We start from the raw sequence: 22,434 nt of genomic DNA, 5'->3' as shown, positions 1-22,434 counted from the left end.
TGAAGACGATGACGACATGCCCTCTCAGCTCAAAAACCGGTCGCTCCGATATTCTACCGAGGTTGCACCGCTGCTGCCGTTCCCGGGCGGCGTACAGAGCAACAGTTTCTTCGAACACTTTCGCGGTGACGGTTGCGTTGTATCGGCTGCGGCTCTCGCGCTCGCTGAGTGCGTACGGAATTACGCGAACAGTTTGAATCGATTTGCAAGTGCCAGGGACAAACGCTCCCAAATCCTTTGTATCGTAGAGGCCCGAATCGGTCGGCGGTTTTTGCGCTTGTGGTGCTCGAAGGGGAAACAGTGTCACCACACTACGTTTTACGTTGACCGTGACCCAGCTGTAAAGGTAGCAGCAGCAGCAGCAGTGGCGTGGTCCACGGTAGCTTCGTCTGCCTAATAACGGTGCGTTGTGCACCAGCGGCGCAGCCAGCGTGCACCTAAGTGAACAGTGTTCGAATACAGTGAAGGAACAAAGTTGGGATAAATTAAACCATAAACAGAAGGGAGTGTTTGTTTTATTTAACATATAATGTTTCTAAGTCCAACTACAATCGATAGAACCGCGTAAAAGTTTGCGTGCCAACAACTGTTATCCTTCCGGTTGCTGCCCTGTTCGTGCGTTTCGGGGTCATTTGCGTTCGTTCGTGCGGAGGGAAAGTGGAAGCGTCCTTCGAAGTGATAGTACTACAAGCAGACCGAGCCCTGTTAGTCGTTTTGTGTAATTTCTTTCTTCCGAGAAAAGATAACTCCAGCCAATTCCGGTGTTTCGAAGGAATTGAGTAAAACAAAAAACTACGGACCGGAATCATTGTTACCCTACTGGCAACTAATCGGTTATCGATTTAACACCGGCAAATACCCAACCAAACGGAGACGCTTATTTGAACACACCAGACGAGACCCAACCCCTAGAGTACTAGAGTATGGATCCATTAAGGTAAGGCGCTAATCACGTGGCGCGGGAGGGCTATCAGAGGAAATGGAGGTCATTTTTACTATTGCGCAAAGTGTGTTCTAGAAACAGGAATTAAAAACTGAAACAGTACTGACAGCGTTCTAAACCTTTGGTTGTATTTATCGCAGTTTCACATTGTTAGGCTTCGGTTTGCTCTATTTGATTAGCTATCGACTTGGTACCAAGGCAACAAGTGGCCTAGTTCTGATATTAGTGGAAGCTTGTTTCTTATTCAAGCTTTTAAGGCTACTGTTCTAAATTTTCGTTGTCTTTTTAAATATTTTTCGTGATTTTAATAATATAGTATACCTTTATGTTCTATTTTTGTATGAATAGTATACGTATACTTCTATTTTAATCATTTTTATAATATAATTAATATGCCATTCTATAATTAAACACTCCAGCAACCTTATCGGTCATCGTATTTGTTGATAGTCAATACAATATCAATACTTTTACCATTACTTTTCCTCCGATGGCCACTTGTCATCTCATTGCTGTACCATCTCACGTGGTAACGTTGGAAGGTTTGAATTGTTTCGTCAAAAAACCACTTACCCGTACGTGTTTACCTACCAAGGCAACATGCCTTTAAATATGCACCATCACGTTGAATACTTCTCGTGCTTAAACAGCAGTACAATATTGACAACATGCATCAGGGAATTCTTGGCAAGATGATGTCGATTCGTAACATGAATCATACAGTGCCGTTCACACCACACACACACACACTATCAGTTCCAAGCGAATGAACATGAGAAGATGTATCCCTTAGCTATAATTTGATGTTGTGTTACGCTTCAGTACCAGCGGTTGTTGCACTCTCGGGCCAGTTTATTCAAAGCACTCATAGTCAGCAAAAACTAAAACCAAGCGGACGGTAATTACTTCCGATCATCAGTGCTTCCGGCTGTGGTTACAAAACGGATATGTTGAATGCATTTTTAACGATGATCTGGACGGTACGTGATCGTTTGTTTAATGTGAAAATGCTACAAACCGGTTAATGGCGGCTTAGCGACACTGGAGAGTTGGCAATCAACACAATCCCAACCACATCTAATAAGCATACAAACTGTGGTCGTGGACGCCTGTTTTCTCAGAAGTATTTCCCACCCGGGATCACGAACATGATCCAATGCAGACCGCAGCACCGACCATGGCCAGCGGCGATCCAGCCGGTACAATTATGTGTACACAAAGAATGGGAAAGGTTCTGAAGCTGACCTCGCCTGAAGCCAGTGTCCGGTCCGGAGCTGATAGATTGATACCCGACGTTCGGATTAGTAATTAGGTGCGGTACCGCCATAATAAGATGCTAAAGGACGTGCGAGATGTTTGCTGAGCAAACCAAAATCTCGAGTGACATGCGATCAGGTTTCTGGAAGGAGCTGGAGAAGGTTTCCAAAGAGAAGTAGGGAACACATTGTGAATGCAACAAAAGATTAAAATAAATAAGATACATAATAAATGAGCAATCGCCACAGAGTGACCTTGGATTGGCTGTGGGGAGCTAGCATAAATATATCTTATTTCTTGCAAATATTTGAAAGACGATACTTCAACAGGCGACGCAGCAAATTTAAACCTTTGTAATGCTTGGCAGCATAATCGCTAGACTCAACACACAGCAGAAATGATATACTTTCTAAGCAAATTAAACAAAAAGTAGCATTTTTAATTATTAACGTCTCTTGGCAACAACGTCGCACACGCCTGGGAAAGTCACGTACACCATCCTTGACAAAATCAAAAGCCATTTGCTGCCCATCTCGTTCGAGCGAGAACTTTGAGCGACAACTTTACCGAGAAAATAAACTTAAGATAATGTGTAACAAACTCGGGGCTGGGTGGAATTATAGGCGGGGTGGAAACTTTGTCCGTGCTAGACCAAGGCCCAAGGTCGAGCTCACAAGGCTACGACTCATCACTCAGCCTTCCTTCATCAGTTGCCTAGCGCCAAACAGAAGAACGATGGTGGAAATGGGAATTCCATCATCATAAAAAGATATCCTTCTGCCATTAGTCTAGTTGCAAGTACATACACACACATACACACTTAGAGATATGTTACTTTTTATTTCCAAATCCTTTCTTACTCGCCCTGTACTAATCGCATTGTTGTTCTCTTTGTTTACAGTATCGGATCCAGCGTCCTCAGCTTACACCAACGGTAAGTAACAACAGTACAAGACTCTCTATTTACTCACCCACCGAGCAAACTATCGGCCGTGAGCAATCCCACACTTCCGGTGACGGTTTTAGTGCGCTCTGTTTACCCAGATTACATTTGTTTTTCATTTTCCACCGCTTAACTGCCTGAACCTGCAGCACAGCTCTGGGAGGTGACAAGCTCACTACGAGTGCACTTTTCTTCCACCCGATGGCGGGCTAGAATGCATTCCCGTGCTTGCCTCTGCATTTGTGCTTTGTTTCGATTTTCCGCAAGTGCCGCTGTTGTGGTGCACGGGTTGGTGGTAACCGATCACCAACCAACCCTACAAACGGCTCTAATCTTTTCCTGTGTTCTGGGTCAACATAGGGGAAATGGGAAAGGGAGCAGAGAAAAAAGGGGGGGGGGGGGGGAGGGTGGCAAACAAGCAGCGAACCGATCAACTATAACAAACCGCTTCGTTGTACGAACAAATATTGCAAACGACACGCACTCGCACTGAAGTGTGGCGATGTGCAACATGCGAATGCACTTACACACTGCAGCCTGCCCGCAGATGATGATGTGAGGGACCACGGTACGATAAGCGATCGTTGCTTTGGGGTTAAAAGTGTTTCGTCTACATTTTTATAATACCAGAAGGCAGCTCAGAAAAGAAAGAGAAAATAAAAATTTAAAACATATGTTACATTGCACTTTTTAAAGTTTCAAACAAGTGCGCTCTTTTGAATGAAATTTTTTGTTGACTCTATTCCCTGAAACCAACCTTTTTTTTCAATTGTTTTTGGCGATTTCTATTAACATTTAAAGAACTTCTTTTGACTTTATTGTTATTAAAATCTTTATAAGCATAGGAGATGGAGTTTGAAACTATCCAAAGTAAATCCATTCTATATGGAATCTCTTTTCTCCCTTTAATTATGTTTTTTGTAAATACAATTTTGATTCTTCATATTGTTTTTATGCTTTATTACCAGACGCAAACCTAAGCTGCAATAATGCTGAGGGGTTGTTAACTATACATAAATTTTATTGTAAAATAGCGTTCATCAGCTATCAAGCTGTCGGTTTGGCAAAAAAAAACTGGTAACGTATTCTGCATGCACAATAATTTATTTAATTATTCTCCCTTTAAACACCACTTTTACGAGCTTGTTTTTCTATTCTACACCTAAAATGGGGTAGAAGTCTTAACTAATATGAAAGCAAACGTCTAGTACGCTGCGCACGTTCGCGGAATCGATGACGCCACGCTTCCGGCGGGAAGGCGGGTAGCACTCGAGAGAGATAAAAACAATACAACAACACACATTCAATGGCAACACTCAGTATCGAACGCATCGATTATCAGTATTGTGGTGCTTTTTTTCGACTGTACGATTGCCTCGCTTCATTTACGACACATACTCACATTGCCGCTCAGCTTGGTATAAGATCGCTCGAGCAAAGTTGTAAGCCGTTGTGTTCTGTAATCAGACTAGCCTATTCGATACGAATAACCCTAAGAATGTGAGATCGTAGAGGTGCGAAATCGAGTCCCCCAGTTCTTCTCCCTTTCCTTAGTGAAGGCATCTAATGTTTCAGTAACAACCATTCAGCGTGAAAACAAACCCTAATGCTGACTGGGCGTGAAATATTGGCAGCGCACGCCACACAACGCCACGACGCGAAAGTGGTAGAAGTTTCGCTGTTTTATCGTGACCCGAGCCGAGCTGATCGTGAGCGACAGTTTACGAAGCATGCTGTCAGCATGATGTTTACAGTTTGCCTACACACCTTCTTGCGCCCTTCCATCCTTCGCCGTGCACTAAACTATGCTGCTATCGCTCTCCTCAGCCTCATATTACGCCTTGCATCACCAACGCCACCCACCCAGCCGCTGCGCTCGGAGCACCGATAACAATTTCACCATCTGTAGCGAAAATGAGTCATGATCCAAGAAGCAGCACGGTGGAGAAAGTATGCAGCACAAGCCAGTTTTGCTCGGCCAAATGATGGTGATGCAAAAATCAATAAGAATTAGAGTGGATTATGAAGCGACACGATGCTTATCGGAACAGGTATCGCTCTAATGAAATAGATAAAGCGAATTAGTACAACATGATCGGTACCCTTATCTGGCGCTCTTTATTTGACTCACTCGGCGGCTTAACGAAGCGAGCTGAAGTACACACATAAATCAGCCGCACAGTGTTTCGGTGCGATGTAGTTCAACAGAAGCAAAACAAAGAGACATATAACTGAAGTTAAACCAGTAAGAAACTTCAATGAAAACAAGAGAAAGACATCATTCTTCTCACTGAACTCGGACGCGTGGTTTAAGAACGGCCTTTGATTCAATGCCGCGTGTCTTACCAGATGCAAATCATCAACCCCTTTCGCCGGCCAATAAGACTGTCAACAAAAAGAAAAGAAACCGAAATCATTTGATAGGTTTTAATTTTAACCCACGCTCTTTGACGAATTATCTCGGCGGGGTTGAGCATGGCAATTAAATAAACACAATGTGAAAGCGGTGCACCCGTACACAAGTGTACACGGGTTGGCCAAGCGTATAGGGGATTGTGTGTGCTTGTGCCGTCGCCGATAATTGGGATCGGGTGTGGCGCTGCCCCGTGAACCGGTAATACGAACCCCCGAAGGCCAGTGCGACAGGTGGGACGATGATTTTGCCATCCGATAATATGACTGACTTTGATGAAGATGGGTACCTTAACCTAGCTTGTTAGCGAGAATCATTTTAATTGATGCTGTACAGAATGAATTGCTTTTTCAGGAAAAAAAAAACAGTTTTGCCGTTTTTTTTGTTTTGCCTTTCCGTTATGCTAAGCGTTGCGAAATTCAGTGTGAATTCAGTGTGAAGCTACCCGTAAAGACGGTTACCATGTACGGCATCACTATTCATGTTCGTCATCGTTCGCTTCGCACGCCTACAACAGCCTAAACAGACGCCTAATAGAATCGTTCCTCTTACGGGGAAGAACACCACCGCCGTTGGGCAATGTAAACAGACTCCAAATGGCACGCAATGCGTAGTGGAATCTTCAGAGATACCCGGGGCGGTAGCGGAGGCCTAATGTCAGACCGCAACATAAACTTATCGATACAGCTTTCCGAATCCGGGGTGGGTAGTGGGCAACGCCACCCATAAATCAAACGCCCAGCGTCAAACAAACAGCACAAAACGGTCCACCGCTGCTTTTACTGACTACACCCTACTGAGGACATGAGATTTTTGCACATGCTATTTTCGTCCCGTTGTGGAAGGAAAGTTTGATAAAATGATGACTTCCTGATACTGGAGAGCACGTCGTCACACACTGATGAACCGTTTTTTGGAAGTGGGTGTTTGTTGATCGAAGTTAAAAAGAAAACAGATTTCCGTTCAAGTTCAAAGATCATGCATTTTTCTTCGCTTCCGCTCTCTCTCTCTAGCATTGCCTTCGCTATATTGCTCGTTAATAACGTCTGCTGGTCTGTAAGCAAACATTCGGCAAGATCAAAATTACCGGCTCAAAAAAGTCAATAAATCGATCGGGAACGATGATGGACGCTGCTGGTGGGTAGAAAGGGACGGGTGGAGAGGATTAAATACAAATATTTTTGCCTTCTGCACTCATTCACGATCGCACTGATCATAAACGGCAAATTGTGTATCTTGGAAAGCAAAGCGGATGATCTCGAAACAGTTGGAACACTTCCAGAAACGATACATCCACTCACTGCGGCTGTCTGCACGATGAAAACGATAAGCTGCTGCCCGGTGGTGGTTTGTGTCTTCGCTATGTACTATCGATCGTTCGCTTTTAGAGAACCTTCCTATGCAAACGAAGGTTCAACGGCTGGTTGAGTGGATTTGAGCGAACACATGTTACTTGCGGCCTCACACCACTCCCCAAACCTCCACTGCAAGAAGTATCCAAATTTGGCACCGAACTTTCACACGTCACCTGCACCCCCCCGGTTCGGTACCAAACAAACCCCGGCCGAGAGAACGGTTGGCGATCGGAAAACGGAAGGGAGGCGATTTATTTTTGCTTGCCAGAAAGAAAAACACCACCACAGACACACATCGGCACCGTTTCCACACGCGTCACGCTTTGCGTATGGGTGTGCTGGCGCTGTGGTTGTTTTCCACACATTAAGGCGGGGATTTTCCCGACGCGCGCCCCGTGCTCGGTTCTAGCCGTGAGCTGCAGTGTCGGTGCCACGTCCCAGCTGATTGCAGTCGTTCGGTCACGGTCGTCCTGGCCTAAAGCAAAACTTAAGGTCCTGTCGATTGCCGTCGGTTGTCGGCTGGCGTACAGCTCACGCTGTGCGTGGTGGTTACCGTTTTGCGTGCAGCGGCCAAACACAAAGGAGCCCAGTGCTACTTAGAACTTGTGCCAAGCAGGACCTGGAAATGTTCTGGAAAAAGTGATTTCCATTACTGAGAAAAAAGTGTCCTTTTATGTGAGCATCGAAACGACCATTCAATTGGCCATCTATTGATTGAATGTTATGAAAGTGTGTGAACAAAATCAGCTCGGGCACGGTGAGATCGGGACAATTGAGTCGTTCTCTGCATCCAGATTGTTCTGCAACGAAATCAGCACAAATTGAGCATGCCAGCAATTATTGCAATTGACGCTACTTCAGACTAGTTCCTCACTTGCAGCGGTACTGTGTAATCGATAGTGAAAACGACAAGCAGGTTCCGTCCGCTTTAATCGGATTGTGTGCACTACACTAGTGGTTTCCGTGCATCCTTATGGTTGAGCATAAACGACATCATCAGCGTTCAGAGACTTCCGGATACCAGAGGGCGATGTGGAAAGTGACACAATTTCCGCTACAATGTGCTGCATAGTCCGCAGACCTCCTGGAATGGTTACGCAAGACCGTTTGCTAATACAATTAAAAGTTTACCATCGCTCGGTGATGTAAAGCGATCCCGTTCGTGTAAATGGTACACAGCGAGTGGAATTATAGTGCATCTCGATACGGTGTTGATCGTGCAATTATCAGTGGTTGCAATATTATAACTTACGGTTGAAAGGAAAGTCCTTAACGTCCACCGACGGGCGACAGTGTTAACCAGCACCAGTTGTGCAACATTGTGTCCCGGTACCGTAGTGCGGGGTCAGCAGGGTTTGAGATAACGTCCCATTTTTACTCTCCACTTCTGCCCTGCCAGGATAAAGTGTGGTAGCAGTTGCAGCAGCAATAGGAGCACTATTGGAGCTGGAAAATTCCAAAACACTCATTGAATGGAAATAAGGTACAGAGTGTGTTTGTGTGCGTGTGTGGGAATGTAAGCGAGGGCAAATGCAATTGTAAAACGATCACATTGAACAAGCATTAAAACATGGTTCATGAACTCGGCCAGCGTGTCGTACCCGGGATGGAATAAATTAGTTTGTAACGGTCGTGTTTTTTTTCTTATTTTTTACTCCTCGACGTGCACTATGCGAAGGAAGTGCACATTGCCGCCCATGACACAGTGTGCGATCAATCGTTCAAACACATTCCTTTCCAATGAGCAAAAAGCGCAACAGCCCTGTGACACGGTTTTGTACGTAGGAATGCCAATATCAACCACCAGCAAAGGCAAGGTCAATGTCACTGCCCTATCGGAAGATATTTCCCTGTTTCCCTTTTATTCCAAAACGAGATTCCTTTACACGCAATCGGTAAAACGTCCAATCGGTGGCCAACAGGCTGCCAAGTTGAGCATTAACCGTTGTCAGTTGCGGTGTGATTGTTTCGATCAAACAACAAAACGGTTCATTCTTCGCCCGGTTAGCTTGCTAGCAAGGGGCACCTTGAAACGTTGCCAGGTTTGCACTGCTCAGCTGGCTGGTCCTTCCGAACCGTGCACGAGACATGCACACCTGTCCCAATGTCAGCGGTAAGGCATGTCATTCACTTACAGACGATCAGGCAGAGTTGTTTGTGTGGGATTGGTTGATAGTAAATGAGTGGAAAAGAGTTTCTACCAGTTAATGAGTTGCATTCCGTTAGAGACGCTAAACTCTTGGCATCAAATAACGATTATGGTTGAGCTAGGAAGCTTATGTACTGCCCATAAGAGGACATTATCTTCTATGAACTCTATTCTATCAACGATGACATCGATTATGGCTAGTTTGATTTCGAATCAACGTTTGTAATACGTTGTTTACACAATCGATAATACTGCAATTTGTATGCTTTGGATGTGCAACTTCAAATGTACAATCGATTTGCTTGTACTTCAACCAATAGGCCTATGATTACATCTGTTATAGGAATTATTTCCTGGCATACTGTAGCGCAGTGGTTTTCAACCTATGGTCTGCGCCGTTTAATAAATTTATTGTTTGGGTTCGTCTAATGATGTATCTCCTATAAGCTCCAAGAATAATTATAATAGTGTGATGAAAATATAAGCAACTACTCTCTCGCCATCTAAAAAGCAGCGGACTGCAGAAAGTGCAGAAGTGGTCCTAAAAGGTTGGAGAGCACTGCTGTAGCAGATTTATTTAATGCCTTCGTTTACCGAATATTCCCTAGCCATCGTTCTTCGTTGGCAATCACAGCACTGCCACTTTTATTTCCTTCGTACGATCGGCATCAAAGGCAACGTACGCGAGCGGCATGCTAAACCAGAATCACTAGCACCATCTATCTTACCGCAACCTGTACCGGCCATCTTGTCGAGGCGTTGGTGAGTTTGTTGGATTTGGTTCCGTTCCAGCATATCTTTGCCAGCTTCAAAGCTGGCGGTGTAAGTGTGGATTGCTTTGCGGTACCGGGCAACGAGTAGAAATATAAAAACGATCAATCGATCGCCACTGATCGTGTCTGATCTGACGGCGAATCTGCCTGCTAGTGAATTCAAGGTCCAAAAATAGCTTCCGTGGTGAGAGAAACGGCTTCTAATTTAATGGTATACTCCCTATTGATTCTGGTACTCGACTGAGTGTGCATTTGAAATGTAATTAATTATGAATATTTACAGCTATCTAGAGATTTAAAAAGATTTTTCAGTACGTTCGTATTTTCATTGCGGTATATGTGGTAGCAAATCACCAGCTCAGTACCGTAAAGATTGTCCCAACTATACGATCTAAAGATGACCTGTCTCAGCGACGCTGCTACGGATCGGGCTCATCACTTTTGCTCGCTACAATTGCTAGTTCGCCGGTACAACCGGTACGATTGGCCATGGTTTGCGGCAACAGAAAACCATTGGGAAAGTTGGCGGTAATTACCGTTACCGATTCCAGAACCGGTTTGTTTGTTGAGACGAAGTAGCAAATACACGGGACCGTCTTGCAAGTTCCCGTAGGCAATCTATTTGCTTGGCTTTGTTGAAATTCGTTTTTTGCCATCTTTCGCCTACCAGACAACAGCCAGCTGATGAAGGAACGTGGCCAGCTGACGCGCAAAGTACAGCTGATGTGAAACGTGATTCAGCATTAAATAAAGCCAAAGCCAATGGTAGGGACAGTGTTGGGACATGTAAGCTGCTGTTTGACTTTGTTTTCCTGTGTTGAACTTTAAGGGCTGGGTGTCTGTTAATGTTTAGGTCGCATTTCTTTGTGCCGGAGGGACAAAATATTAAGTTTTACTAGAGATTGGCAATTCTGAAAAATGGTTTCATTTTGTATGTGCTAATTAGTCACTTGGTAGCCATGTCTAAAGGACTAAAGTCTCAAGTGATAAAAATAAACAATTCAACAAAGCCCTTCTATTGCCACCGTTTGACTATTCCATCCCTATCAAACAGACAGCATTGATTTACGATCCAGCAAGAGAAGAAACCCTGAAATTCACGCGAGATTACACTCATCATAAATACTTTAAATTGATAACAAATTATCTGCAGATGGTTCGTGTGGCTGTGTGCGAGTGTACGAGAATCAATAAGTAGATCGATCATATTCACATGCTTATCAACGAGGGTGGGTTTTCTATTTCGTCGCACCTTTAAGCCATTTCTTGTGGCAGCTCACGTGACGAACCGGCGTACGCGTCTTGGTTTACGTATCATTCACTCGTTTGACTTGCTCGATTGGTAGTAAATGATAATAAATTACGCTTCTTCGTAGCAACCGGGAGCATCGAGTCCATTCGGGCAGGGTTGAATTCAATGCAAGATATATTCCTCCAGACACATAAGAAGAGACGAGATGCTAACGTTGCATCGTGCGTGGTAGTGGTCATACTGTCAGGCTTTAATGATGGTTCGATTACCTGATAATAAGTCGTCAAGGTCAGCCGAAAGCAACACCCGGTTCGCGCATCCTTGGCTGCTTTATCTCCATTTCCGAATTGGAAATGGAAAAAACAACGGCGTCACGCTGGAGCTATTACCTTGGACTTTACGCGGCGAGCTGCGATACTCAAAGCAGCGCTAGAGACAAATCCGACTGCACGCCTTGTTTTTTCCATAATCACCAAAACACGTGCTGCTAAATGGTGATAAATTCATACAGCGATGGAGCTGTTGTGCTGTGTGGGTTTTTGTTTTCACTCGGGCATCAAATTGGTGCGAATTAATTTACACATTTTGTTGCCTTTTGCTCTCCATGACGCGTCTCGAACTTTTCACCTTTTTTTACCAACCAGTATATGTTTTTGGCTCATGCTGCATCAAACCGGTTCCCGAATACTGCGGTACGAGATGCGCCCGATAATATCGACCGGCAAACATTTAAACCATTTCTCAGACACCGCGACGCCATCGCGTTTGAAGGTCAACGTGGCGCTCCGCTTGTCAAGAACACCTTCCAAGGGTATTTCGTCCATATTGGTTGAGCGGACTCTAGTGCGGCGGGCGCGTACACGCAATTGCTGCCACTGTATATGGCTCTCTTTTTTTTGCTTGCGAGTCTTTTGGAAGCAAGAGCGACTGGAGTAGAGAAAGCATAAGTGGAATAATAAATGAGTATGATGGAGAATCTTTGCTGAAAGCATTTTTGCAGATCGTACGGTTGTAGGCCGCCCCGGGCGATGACATTGAACTTTGTGAAGTTTCAAGAGCAACAGCATCACTGGGAGGAAGAATGGCAATTCGGATAGGCTGTCTCCAATGCAAAATAAAGAAAGATGTCCATTATCACATTCAATAGTAACATGCTTTTGCGATCCACAAGCTGAGGTACATGGTAATGAGAAATCATTGGCCAAAGCATCTCAAAGGTGGTAACAAAGGAATTATTTTAAATAGTTACTACCAAGTGAAAAACGGCAAATCGTGATATAACCAATTGAAAGAACTTTTTTGGACGAGCTTCTTCACGGTAGTAGGTGACTGTTTGCAAACTCGCACCACAAAAGGCACTTTGGTTTATTTTTAAAAGACAATTTGAATGTTTGTAGGAATACCCTTAAAATAAATAAAATTCAAACATTATGCACTGTAAATACCTTTCAAAATTAAATAGGAATCAAGCAACTGGTAGGTTAATGCTATTGTATATCTTTAAAACACATTGTTGATGCTTTAATATTTCACTGTTACGCTGTTGTATATCATCCTACCATCCTCTCAGATGTGACTCAGAAGTTTAATTTGTTCAGTTCCAAAATGATATACATAGATTTCTGTCTCTGTTATACTTTAAATGTACTATTATAAAATACTGAAACCAAAATTAGAAAAGAATCGTTCCCAATACCTGGGTATTTTAAATGAGACTTTTAGATTTATTACGCATTCATGCTAATTTGAAAGCATTCATGGATACATTTTTAACAAGAACTAGTCCATTTGCATACAGGTTTGCTGTTTTCGTGAGTTTAACAAGCTTAACAACAAAGCTTTTCTGGGACGAGTGACACATTTGTAAGATATGTTCTTATACAAATTTCAGAATTTCAAATGTCCATAGCATTGATTGTTATTTGGCTCAATAACCATAGATCTTGGTCTGCCAGAGCCCGGTATTGCCTTGGATACTTTTTAATGGCTGTTTGGTGTACGCATAGGATAATAGGAGGCTCGGTCGATATGGGACATGAGCCCATGATGAACGCGTTCTTAAGTTTTACGAATTGAAACTGTTCCACGGTACCGGCCTATCCTCCATGTATGGCTAACTTCATTTATGTTCTTTAATTTGTTTATTTAGTTGAATTTTGCTTGATGTTTCGATAAATATCTTCGAAGAGCCTCTGCCTTTGAAGTAAGTCACTGAAAACCAAGTCCACAAGCAGTGGTACAGGCAGGCCTTGACCGACAACGGTTGTTGAACAAAAAGAAGAAGACCTTCGAAGAGTTAACCAGATAAATGTTCACGTGACGGGAAATAAATGAGCGATAATAGTTAAAGTACGTTAAAATCCTGCATTATTGAAAATTATCTGCATATTTCCATCTTTTTCTTTTCAAATTGCAATTCAATCATTCCAGAAGAGAATAATCATTTAATTATTCTGTTTAACATTGATGTACAGTGTCACGTAGAACATGAGTAATTCATTTAAGCTCATTTAAGTCCTCCATGGTTGCAGTTTAACAAGTGTCACCATTTTAGCATCCGATGAAATAACAGTAAAACTCCATCCACGGGTACTTTATTACTGCTCATAAAAAACAACAAGTAAAGATGCGTGACAAATTAATACAGATGATTTGCTTTGACACTACAGAACTGAATAGAACCAGAATTGTTATTACTGTTGACATGCGCCCTCCCATCTAATCGCGGAAATTAACAGCGCAATCCTATTCCCTTTCCTAATGGCGCCCACTGCTCTATTGACCAATATTCTGGTCTCCATACCTCCTAGTCCGCCGATCCACCACCGTGGTTAACGATCGTTTAACTGCACAGCATCAAGCCTTGACCCCTTTTTACATCCAACTCAAACAAACCAACCAACCAGCCGCAGATCAATTGAGCACAATTTTACTGCAGTTGCCTTTGCTTGGTCGCGTGCAAACTCTCGCCCATAGCCGACAGCAGTGTTTAACCGTTTTTCGTGTTGCGTTTTGTCTTTGCAGTGAAAACAGCGAGCAGCACAAAGACGATGCGTTCCGTGAGATCATTGCAAGCTGCCGATCGCTGAGCAAGTATGAAACAAACATCAAGTCCGCCCTGCCCCAGATCCTGTCGGCGATTGTGGCCGCCTCGTTTCACATCGTCATCGGCATATCGCTGGCGTACTCGGCCATCCTGATCCCGCAGCTCGAGCAGCCCGGTAGCGATGTGCCGATCACAAAAGCGCAATCCTCCTGGATTGCATCGATTATCGTGATCATGGTGCCGATCGGGTCGCTAGTTGCTGGCGTCATGATGGAGTTTCTCGGCCGGCTCAACACGATCAAACTGGCGGCCGTACCGTGTGTGGCCGGCTGGGTTGCCATCGCGCTGGCGAACAACTTCACCTGGATCATGGTTGGGCGTGTGCTGACCGGTTTTGCCTGCGCGCTCGGTACCAGTCCCGCCATCGTCTACATCACGGAGGTGGCCCGGCCCGACATGCGCGGATCGTTGATCTCCTCCGGCCCAACGCTGGCTTCCCTCGGTAAGATGGGTTTTGCAGAACGAAAGGTTCAACATAAAACATGCTGACTGGCGTTTACCTCTTGCAGGAATGGTTATTGCGTACGCGAAGGGCGCTTTCATGGACTGGCGGCTGGTGTCGTGGATTTGCATCATCTACACAATTGTGCCGGTACTTCTAATACAACTGTTCGTGCCAGAATCACCCGTCTGGCTGGTGTCGAAGGGACGCATTGAAGATGCTGCACGATCGCTTCGATTTCTCTACAAAAAATATCCACAACCAGAGCATACGGTAAGGGCCGGATGTTCCATATCCAATTAGCGTTTAATGTGTCTCTCTTTCCAATAAATACTGCTCTCGTTACGCGACGCTGTAAACTCATTCAGAGTTTACTACTCAATAAAGATTAATTCCTTCCCCTTTTTGCCATCATTAAACAAACGTATGGGAGCATGTTCGTTGGCAACAGAAGCACTTTCCCGTTCGATACTATTACTCGTATACAGAGGTGTCAAACTGAACTTTCTCTTCGCTTTTCTACTCATTGCAGGACCAAACGCTGTCGGAAATGCATCTAAACGCACTGCTGAAAGAACGTGAAACCAAAATGGCCGAAGCGCAGAAGAACGTCAACCGGCACGGCCAGCAGCAGTCAAAGCTGCGCGGCTTCCTCAAACCCACCGGCTACAAACCGATGATCATTCTGTTTTGGTTTTTCCTGATCCAGCAGTTCAGCGGCATCTACATCACGCTCTTCTTCGCGGTAACCTTCATCCAAGACGTCGGCACCGAGGTGAACGCGTTCACGGCCTCCATCTTTGTCGGGTTGACGCGCTTCTCGATGTCGCTGCTGAACGCTTGGCTGCTGAAACGATTCCCCCGCCGCCAGCTGGTCATGGTGTCAACCACCGGCATGGCCATTTGCATGTTCGTCTCGGGGTTGTTTACGCTCTGGATAAAGGAGGGCACCACCACACTCACGTGGATCCCGGTCGTCGGTTTGCTGCTGTACGTGTGCGCCTCCATGATTGGGCTGCTCACCATACCGTGGACGATGACGGCAGAACTGTTCCCGACGGATATTCGCGGCATCGCGCACTCGATATCATACTCGATGGCTAATCTGTTGATGTTCTTTGCCGTTCAAAGCTACCGGTAGGCTCGGAAAAAGAGCATCCTCTTCTTGAAGCGCCATTTTATAACACAATTTTTTAATGCTTTTTTACAGAACCATAACCGATCTGCTCGGTGGAGCGTACGCGGTGCAGTGGATGTTTGCCGTAGTGTCTGTGATCGGATTTTTCTTCGCCCTATTCTTCCTGCCCGAGACGCATGGTAAAAGTTTGGCCGAAATAGAGGCGTTCTTTGCGGGCAAATCGCAACCCCAGCGCGTACCGACGGAACCAGCAGCCAAACCGTCCGTGACGGAGCATCTGATACGCAGTCCCAGCCGGGAGGCAAAGCTGAGGGAGGTGGAGCTGATGCTGAAGAACAAAAATGGTGCTTAGAAGGGGGTATAAAACTGAGTTGCAGGAGACGAATAAGACCACACACTGACTGTACTGCGGTAGTATTGAAAATGCTACCTAAGCAGTTGTACTTAACGTAGCAAAGAGGATAAGAACAGGCACAATGAATCAATTCAGTAACTGGCGGCACCTTCTAGAATATATATCGTAGGTCGAGGAGAAACTGGTGATTGAATCAGTACAACAGGAATATACACATACACACACACTCATGCATAAACATATTTATTTTTAGTATTTTCAAATTCCGTAAATCTTCTCGCGAAACGAAACGGCGGCAAAAGCTATAAACAACGACTTAACCCGCAATGCACGTTTGATTCCGGAAGGTATGCCGAAACGGTGACATGTTGTGTATTGATTGATTAATTTCGATGGAACGTTGCGGGCAAAGTTGCGAAATTGATTCGGCAGACTGTGTTTGATGAAGCCATACGCCTGACGACAAAGACCAGCACCACACACCCCACGGTGAAGCCATTTAATGCAATCCAAGTTCAAAACACAGTGTATTAATCGTATTCGAAGTATTGCAAGTGCGTAGATTTAGTTCGAAATAAATTGTTGAAATGAACGTGCGATCAACGTGTGATTGAGCCGTGTTTTTCTGTCTTTCTAAAGAAAGGTACGTTTCGATTCCGACACGTTCTGTTCGATTACGGCAAACGATGACAGTATGCGAATAGGTATCCTCTTATCAATTTTGAAGTTAAATTGTCAAAACAATGAGTGTAACCTGTTAAAACATGTCATACAAACATTTATAATAAATTCAAACATTAAAACGTAGCTAATCACTGAGGTGTTATGGGCAATGAATCAAAAAACATATAAATTGTCCAGCAACTTTGAATATCATTATTGAATTTTATTACCAAAAATCAACGATAAAAAAAACTCAAGTAACCCAACATATCACAAAATTAAGCTTTTGCTCGAATAGCTCGAAACAAAGCTCTGAAAGAGCTTTCATCAAAACTGCTCGCTAAAACTAAGTTAGACGTCTAACGTACGTTAGAATCTCGCTGAACGTTAGTTGAGAGCTTTCTTCCCTCTCTCTGTATCAGAAAAATAAAGGTTAAAATGTAGTGTTTTTTAATGGCATGAATAAATATTAATAAATTTCTTCTTCATTCAAAAGAGATATACGTGATTAAGATAAATAAAAAAACCAGTAGGACAATTGGCAGAAAATGAAATTTAACTCGTTTTTGATTTAGTAGGATTTCTGAATAATTTTGAATAAATTATAATGTGCTTCTAATTTCTATTTCTAAATTTATCTATTAGTGTGGCCCTTTACGATTCTAGTCAGTTTTTTACGATTTTCAGTCTAGATCAGGGGTCTCCAAACTACAGCCCGCGGGCCGGATGCGGTACTCGGGAGCCTATTATGCGGCCCTTGGTGGTTTTGTTAAGGTTTGAAGAAATAGATAATTATTGTGACTATTTTTAAAGAAAATGTGATTGTTGCTATTCAGAGACGTAGACCAAGCTTAAATAATAGAAAGCTATAGAAGTTTTGTATATCATGTTAGTATTTTCCTATAAAGACGAAATTTAAAAGTTCGCATTAACTACAGACAACGGAAAGATGGCCCTCAACAGCATTATATGTGTAGCAATGCGGCTCGCGAAGTGAAAAGTTTGGAGACCCCTGGTCTAGATTATTCTAGCCTCAAAGCTAGAATTATATTGGAGTACCTGCTCGAAAAATGGTAAAACAAAAATGGTGGTGTTTACATTTATCCCAAGGTGAATTAAAGAGATCTGGTCATGGAATCCATAATCAAAGTGTATGTAGTACAGGTGGTCTCATCGCAAATTTAAATACCACTTTTTGACAGGATGTATGAAAACTTTTGTTCAAACAAACTTTCAGGAGGCCTATACAAAAAACACTCTTAAAATCTTCATTCAGAAACAGAAGCGATAAAAATCAGCCTTCTAAATTCATACACCTTGGGATAAGCCCTCCTGTATATTATACCCACTTAAACAGCTGCTCGAAAACTACTATACAATGCAAACAGCTGACTGGCTGAAATTTCAGCCTACGAACTTAAAACGGAAAGGGCCCCAGTATTTGAAATGTAAAATTTATTTTTGAAGTGATATAGGTAATTATATTGGACAAGTATCACTGTCAGCGACTCTAGATTCTATGGCTTTAGGACTTTGTACGACGGCGATGTTTTCATTACAGCCTGTTGTTTTTAAAACTTGAAGCTCAGTGAAGCTTTTATTTAATTGATAAATGGAAACATCCTTGCTTGTGAGTCATTCGCATTCGGAGAGCAAACTATCATTTTTTTTTAGCATTGTCCATTGTCCATTGACCATTGTCATTATACTCAAAGCCTCTTTTATTGAAACTCACAACGTTGGAACGATCGTATAGCTTTCAATAGAGTAGGTTGCTTTTTGTAAATTATTTGTGCAGGATTATTTTAATAAAATCGGGGCTTTTTTATTTGTAACGAAATGAATCGATGTTAATTAAATGCTATCTTGTGAAAACGTTGGTCGTTGAACATTTATTTGGCAGGTTTTAGTGCACTGCGTGTTTTAGAAATATTTAATCTGATGATCTAATAAGATATTGCATAAAAAAAATCGTTGCGTTAAACGGGATAATTGCTCGAATATTTGACTTCCATTGCCTTTCCTTAACACAAGAAAGCTTTTGCTACTTTGAATTAAGCTTCCATTTCGAAACATTATCTTTTCTTCTCTCTCTCTTTTTCGAATTTGTTTTCCTCCCCATCCTATCGTCAGAATCCAGATTGTTTTCCACCATGTACGCGAGCACACATACATGCGCACTATTGTTCGCGTCCCCCTGTTCCATCATCCACTCCCCAAAATGCGGTACCGAGCGGTAGTTTTGTTTTGAAAAACTTTGCCGGAAAGCTCGCGTACGGCACAGAGAATCGTGCGCTACATAAATTATGCTCAATTTTTCTCCGGTGAAACGATACCAAACGACTCTCTTGGAGCTGGAATCGGGGAGCTTATGCTTTAACGATTAATTTGTTGTTTATATCGAAATACCTTTTCCTCTCTCTTTATCTCTCCCTCTCTGGGTGAAAAAAGTATTCAAACGCGCTGCAGAAGCTCTCAGCAATACCGAACCGAAGGTCCTGTTTCCCTATCCACCGACATCGGCTTCCCGAGAGTTTGCTTTCGCAACTGGAAAAACTGCAACATATTTGCTCTCATCCATTCAGTCATCTTGCAACGGTGCTAGCAGGCAAACGGAAAATTCAATCGCTAGTGAATGTGTGGTTGGTCGGTTAGTGAGAAGAGGTTTTTTTTGTGTGTGTATTCATCCATTCAATAGTTTTGCGGAAAAGAGCAACATAAGAGAAAGAAACTCCAATGAAAATCGTGTGCGTGTATGGAGAATCCTACAAAGGATTTACGATGAAAAGCGAAGCTCAACGGCACCAGGCCGCTGCGTAGATAGCTGTATTATTCAAAAAAGTAAAAAAAAAATCATAAAGAAAACGTTCCTCAAACGAAAGTTCCGTTCGTGCTATTCAATGTGACATTCAATGTGGGCCTGTGAAAGGCGTACGAAGTGTGTGTAAGTCTTGCACCAAGTGGAATCGTTTCGTTCAAGTTTTTCGTGCGGCGTATCGTTAGAAAAAGCACGTACGCAGTCCTACGATGGGCGACGGCATCGCTTGCTGCGCCGGTCTACTAAGTGCCCAGAGAGAAACCCCCGACGGTGACGAAAATTTTCGATAGGGAAAATTGGGGCCTCACGACAAAATAAAGGCATTCAAAGCAAGGCGCACCCCCCCTACATTATAGCGTGGCCTTTTCGTTCAGAGCTTTGAAGAAGAAAAAAAAAACAAGAAATATACAAAGGGATCTTTTTTCTGGAAAAGAATCTTGAGTCACGAATAAAAACCATAACAACTCGCTGGCCATCTACAACTTAGTTTGTGCATCAGTGTAAAGTTTAGTGAGACTATGGTGAAACATTTCATCATCCGGTTTGGTATTCGAGTAGCAACAAAGTGATTGGAAATTTTATTTTCTGTGTAAGTGTGTAAACGATTGTAAGAAGAAGAAAAAGTTTCCCCACGCTTGTGTGATCCCGTGACAAAATCAAAAATAATCCCATATCACGCGCAAGCCAAACCCCGTGCGGTGCAGTGCGAAATTCCTTCTCTAGATTTTTGCGCAAAGAAAAGAAGGGCAGTGTGTGAGAGTGTCTGTGTGCGTGTGTGTATGATAGTGTGTTTTTGTGCCACAAGTTCTTTCTTTGCAACCACCACCAACTCCTGCATTGGAGTATTGTAAAAGCAGGCTGCATTCGACGGTACATCCGTTCACACTAGCTGTGTCGTAGCAAACCGATCCCTCTTGCATTCGAGTTTGTTTTTGGGAGACAGGTTTAGACAGGTAAGCTTAAGTGGGTTAACATTTCTGATAAATTGCCATCATCAGTTTGTTTAAGCAAAACAAATTGGTTTATCCACAGCGTGTCTTTGTGTCACAAGTTGGAGTTTTTCTTTATGGAAAGCTTTTCGTCCACCTTTCGACCTTTTGCGTACCGTACCGAAGGATGTATTCATCTTTTCCCCCACTCAAAACGACGGTGATGGTGTGAAAATGTAGGTCAATAAACTTGCCGTTTAGCTCACCGTAAATACGTTTACTGTTACAAAAACTACGCCAAAAGCATCCTCACACCGATGAAAAGACGGTGAGTGTGACAGAGCCTAACCCAGGACGGCAGTCAGACACGTAAGGTGAAAGCGAGAAAGAGCCTGCCGGCCGGGAAAACGGGAGAGCAAGGTTCGTTACCGAGAGCAGAAAGGACGATAGAGAGAGCGTATGTTGTTTGAAAGCAAATTAAAGAGAGAGAGAGCGCGCGCGAGTATCTTTTACGACCTCCTTTTCCCCGACAGAACCACGGTATCGGCGCTGGTTTCCGGTTTCCACCCCGAGCTCGAAGACGAAAGCTTGAACTGGAAAATTGCTCTGAACCGAGTTTCCCACGGCACGTCTATGCTTACGTTTGGAAATGACGCTTGACGGGCATACCGAACCTCCCGTGCGTTTGACACAAAGACGGAGGGGTTTTGTGTTCTTTTGCCACACGGCGTCAGAGCCTTTGTCGTGATGGGTTTGTTTCATTGTTGTCCAACTTTTGTCCTCGAGTATGCGATATTAATATGCGAACCACCCCCTTAACCATTACCAGCTGGGTCGTGTTTTCTGCCGAATGGCTTATTGAGATTTGTGGAGAGTGAACTCTGCTCCATATGGAAATTAGTACAGGAACCTCACAAATGGAAAATATCTGTACAATGTTTGTTGAGTGCTTGGCCTGAAGTGCGACAGTAGCAAATGGACAAACACTATTAAAAGGGGGGCAACACGGTTATACACACAGAAGGTGACAATAATCTGTGAAGCGACTCTCTTTTTATCGTCGCGTTTGTTTAAGGCTGGTTTGCTTTCCACTTTCTGTGCGATAATTATTTCCACCCCCCACCCCTTGCGACACACAATGCGTCGGGATTAACGTTTGTTAAACATCATCAAAAGTCAGCACACGTCTCAACTAACAGCCAGCTGATGACGGCGGTGGTAAATATTGAGCACGTGTTGTTGCTAAAAGTTTCAGCCCACAAAAGGCGTTTGGTCTCTTCTAGTTGCTGAGAGCCGAAAAAAAACAACAAAAACAAATGGCGCAATGGTTTTGCAATTATAGCGCAAATTGTGATTGTCAGGAGCACATTAACAGTGTCTTACAGCCGGGAGCTTATCTTGCTCAAATAGCAAGCATACCGCAAACAGCTCAACAATCCTAAAATAACACAGTACTTTCATTATTAAAAACTACCGTTCGCTCGCTTCTCCTCTGCCCTTTGAGCTGTTTTCTGTTTGCGAAAAATCGTAGCAGAAAGCACATAAAGAAAAAGCGTTGTTGAGCAGAAAGCATTGCGAATTTCAGATCCATAGTATCAAGCCCACCCATAATTGTGGGCTATCGTTTTTTTATTAGCTTTTTTTCTCGAGTTTTCTTTCGACAAAACCCGGCTCGATCTGATTTCAGCTACCAGCCCAAAACACCGCTGTGCCATGTTTTTTCGACGAATCAAAAGTTGCTGGTACAGATTTCATCGGGATAAGCATTTGGAGAAATAAAATGGCTCGGGGATACGATTTTGGACGAAACTTGGAGCACAACTTGGAGCGCAAAGTTGTGTGTTTTTTTGTTGTTGTTGTCGGTGCGCACGTGTATATGTGTCTGTTTTGCGTTGATA

General features: G+C 43.5%; 2 protein-coding genes across 6 annotated transcripts in view; both read left to right on the top strand.

Annotated features, from left to right (window-relative positions):
* The first annotated feature begins 94 nt into the window (after positions 1-94).
* LOC120956610 (facilitated trehalose transporter Tret1-like) lies at positions 95-16,736 on the top strand. 3 transcript variants are annotated; one of them, XR_005751863.2, is made up of 7 exons: positions 95-937; positions 3,102-3,134; positions 14,110-14,633; positions 14,701-14,906; positions 15,166-15,770; positions 15,844-16,291; positions 16,380-16,736. XR_005751863.2 is itself a non-coding variant. In XM_040378231.2 (6 exons), the coding sequence occupies exons 1-6, from the start codon at positions 924-926 to the stop codon at positions 16,121-16,123; spliced, it is 1,662 nt and encodes a 553-aa protein (XP_040234165.1). In that variant the 5' UTR covers positions 95-923; the 3' UTR covers positions 16,124-16,736. The 3 variants fall into 3 exon arrangements, 2 of the variants coding, with proteins under 2 accessions (XP_040234165.1, XP_040234166.1); XM_040378231.2 differs by having other exon boundaries at positions 15,844-16,736; XM_040378232.2 differs by lacking the exons at positions 95-937; positions 3,102-3,134 and adding an exon at positions 7,371-8,394 and having other exon boundaries at positions 15,844-16,736.
* Positions 16,737-19,360: 2,624 nt separating this feature from the next.
* The window catches only part of LOC120956026 (uncharacterized), a 34,047-nt gene continuing 30,973 nt past the window's right edge, over positions 19,361-22,434 (top strand). For 2 of the 3 annotated variants that reach the window (XR_005751827.2, XM_040377377.2), the window contains exon 1: positions 19,362-20,560. The gene's annotated coding sequence lies outside the window, so the exon portion shown is untranslated. Of the gene's footprint in view, positions 20,561-22,434 lie in introns of all 3 variants that reach the window. The other variant, XR_005751826.2, reaches the window with a different exon arrangement.

The sequence above is a fragment of the Anopheles coluzzii genome, chromosome 3 (assembly GCF_943734685.1).
Source record: "Anopheles coluzzii chromosome 3, AcolN3, whole genome shotgun sequence".
Lineage (NCBI taxonomy): Eukaryota > Metazoa > Arthropoda > Insecta > Diptera > Culicidae > Anopheles > Anopheles coluzzii.
This window is presented reverse-complemented; position numbering and strand designations above follow the sequence as displayed.

Bases quoted from the DNA above. Each gene is read 5' to 3' on its own strand.
- LOC120956610 (XM_040378231.2), top strand. The intron at 14,907-15,165 runs GTAAGGGCCGGA...TACTCATTGCAG, and splicing joins ATCCACAACCAGAGCATACG to GACCAAACGCTGTCGGAAAT. The intron at 15,771-15,843 runs GTAGGCTCGGAA...GCTTTTTTACAG, and splicing joins TTTGCCGTTCAAAGCTACCG to AACCATAACCGATCTGCTCG.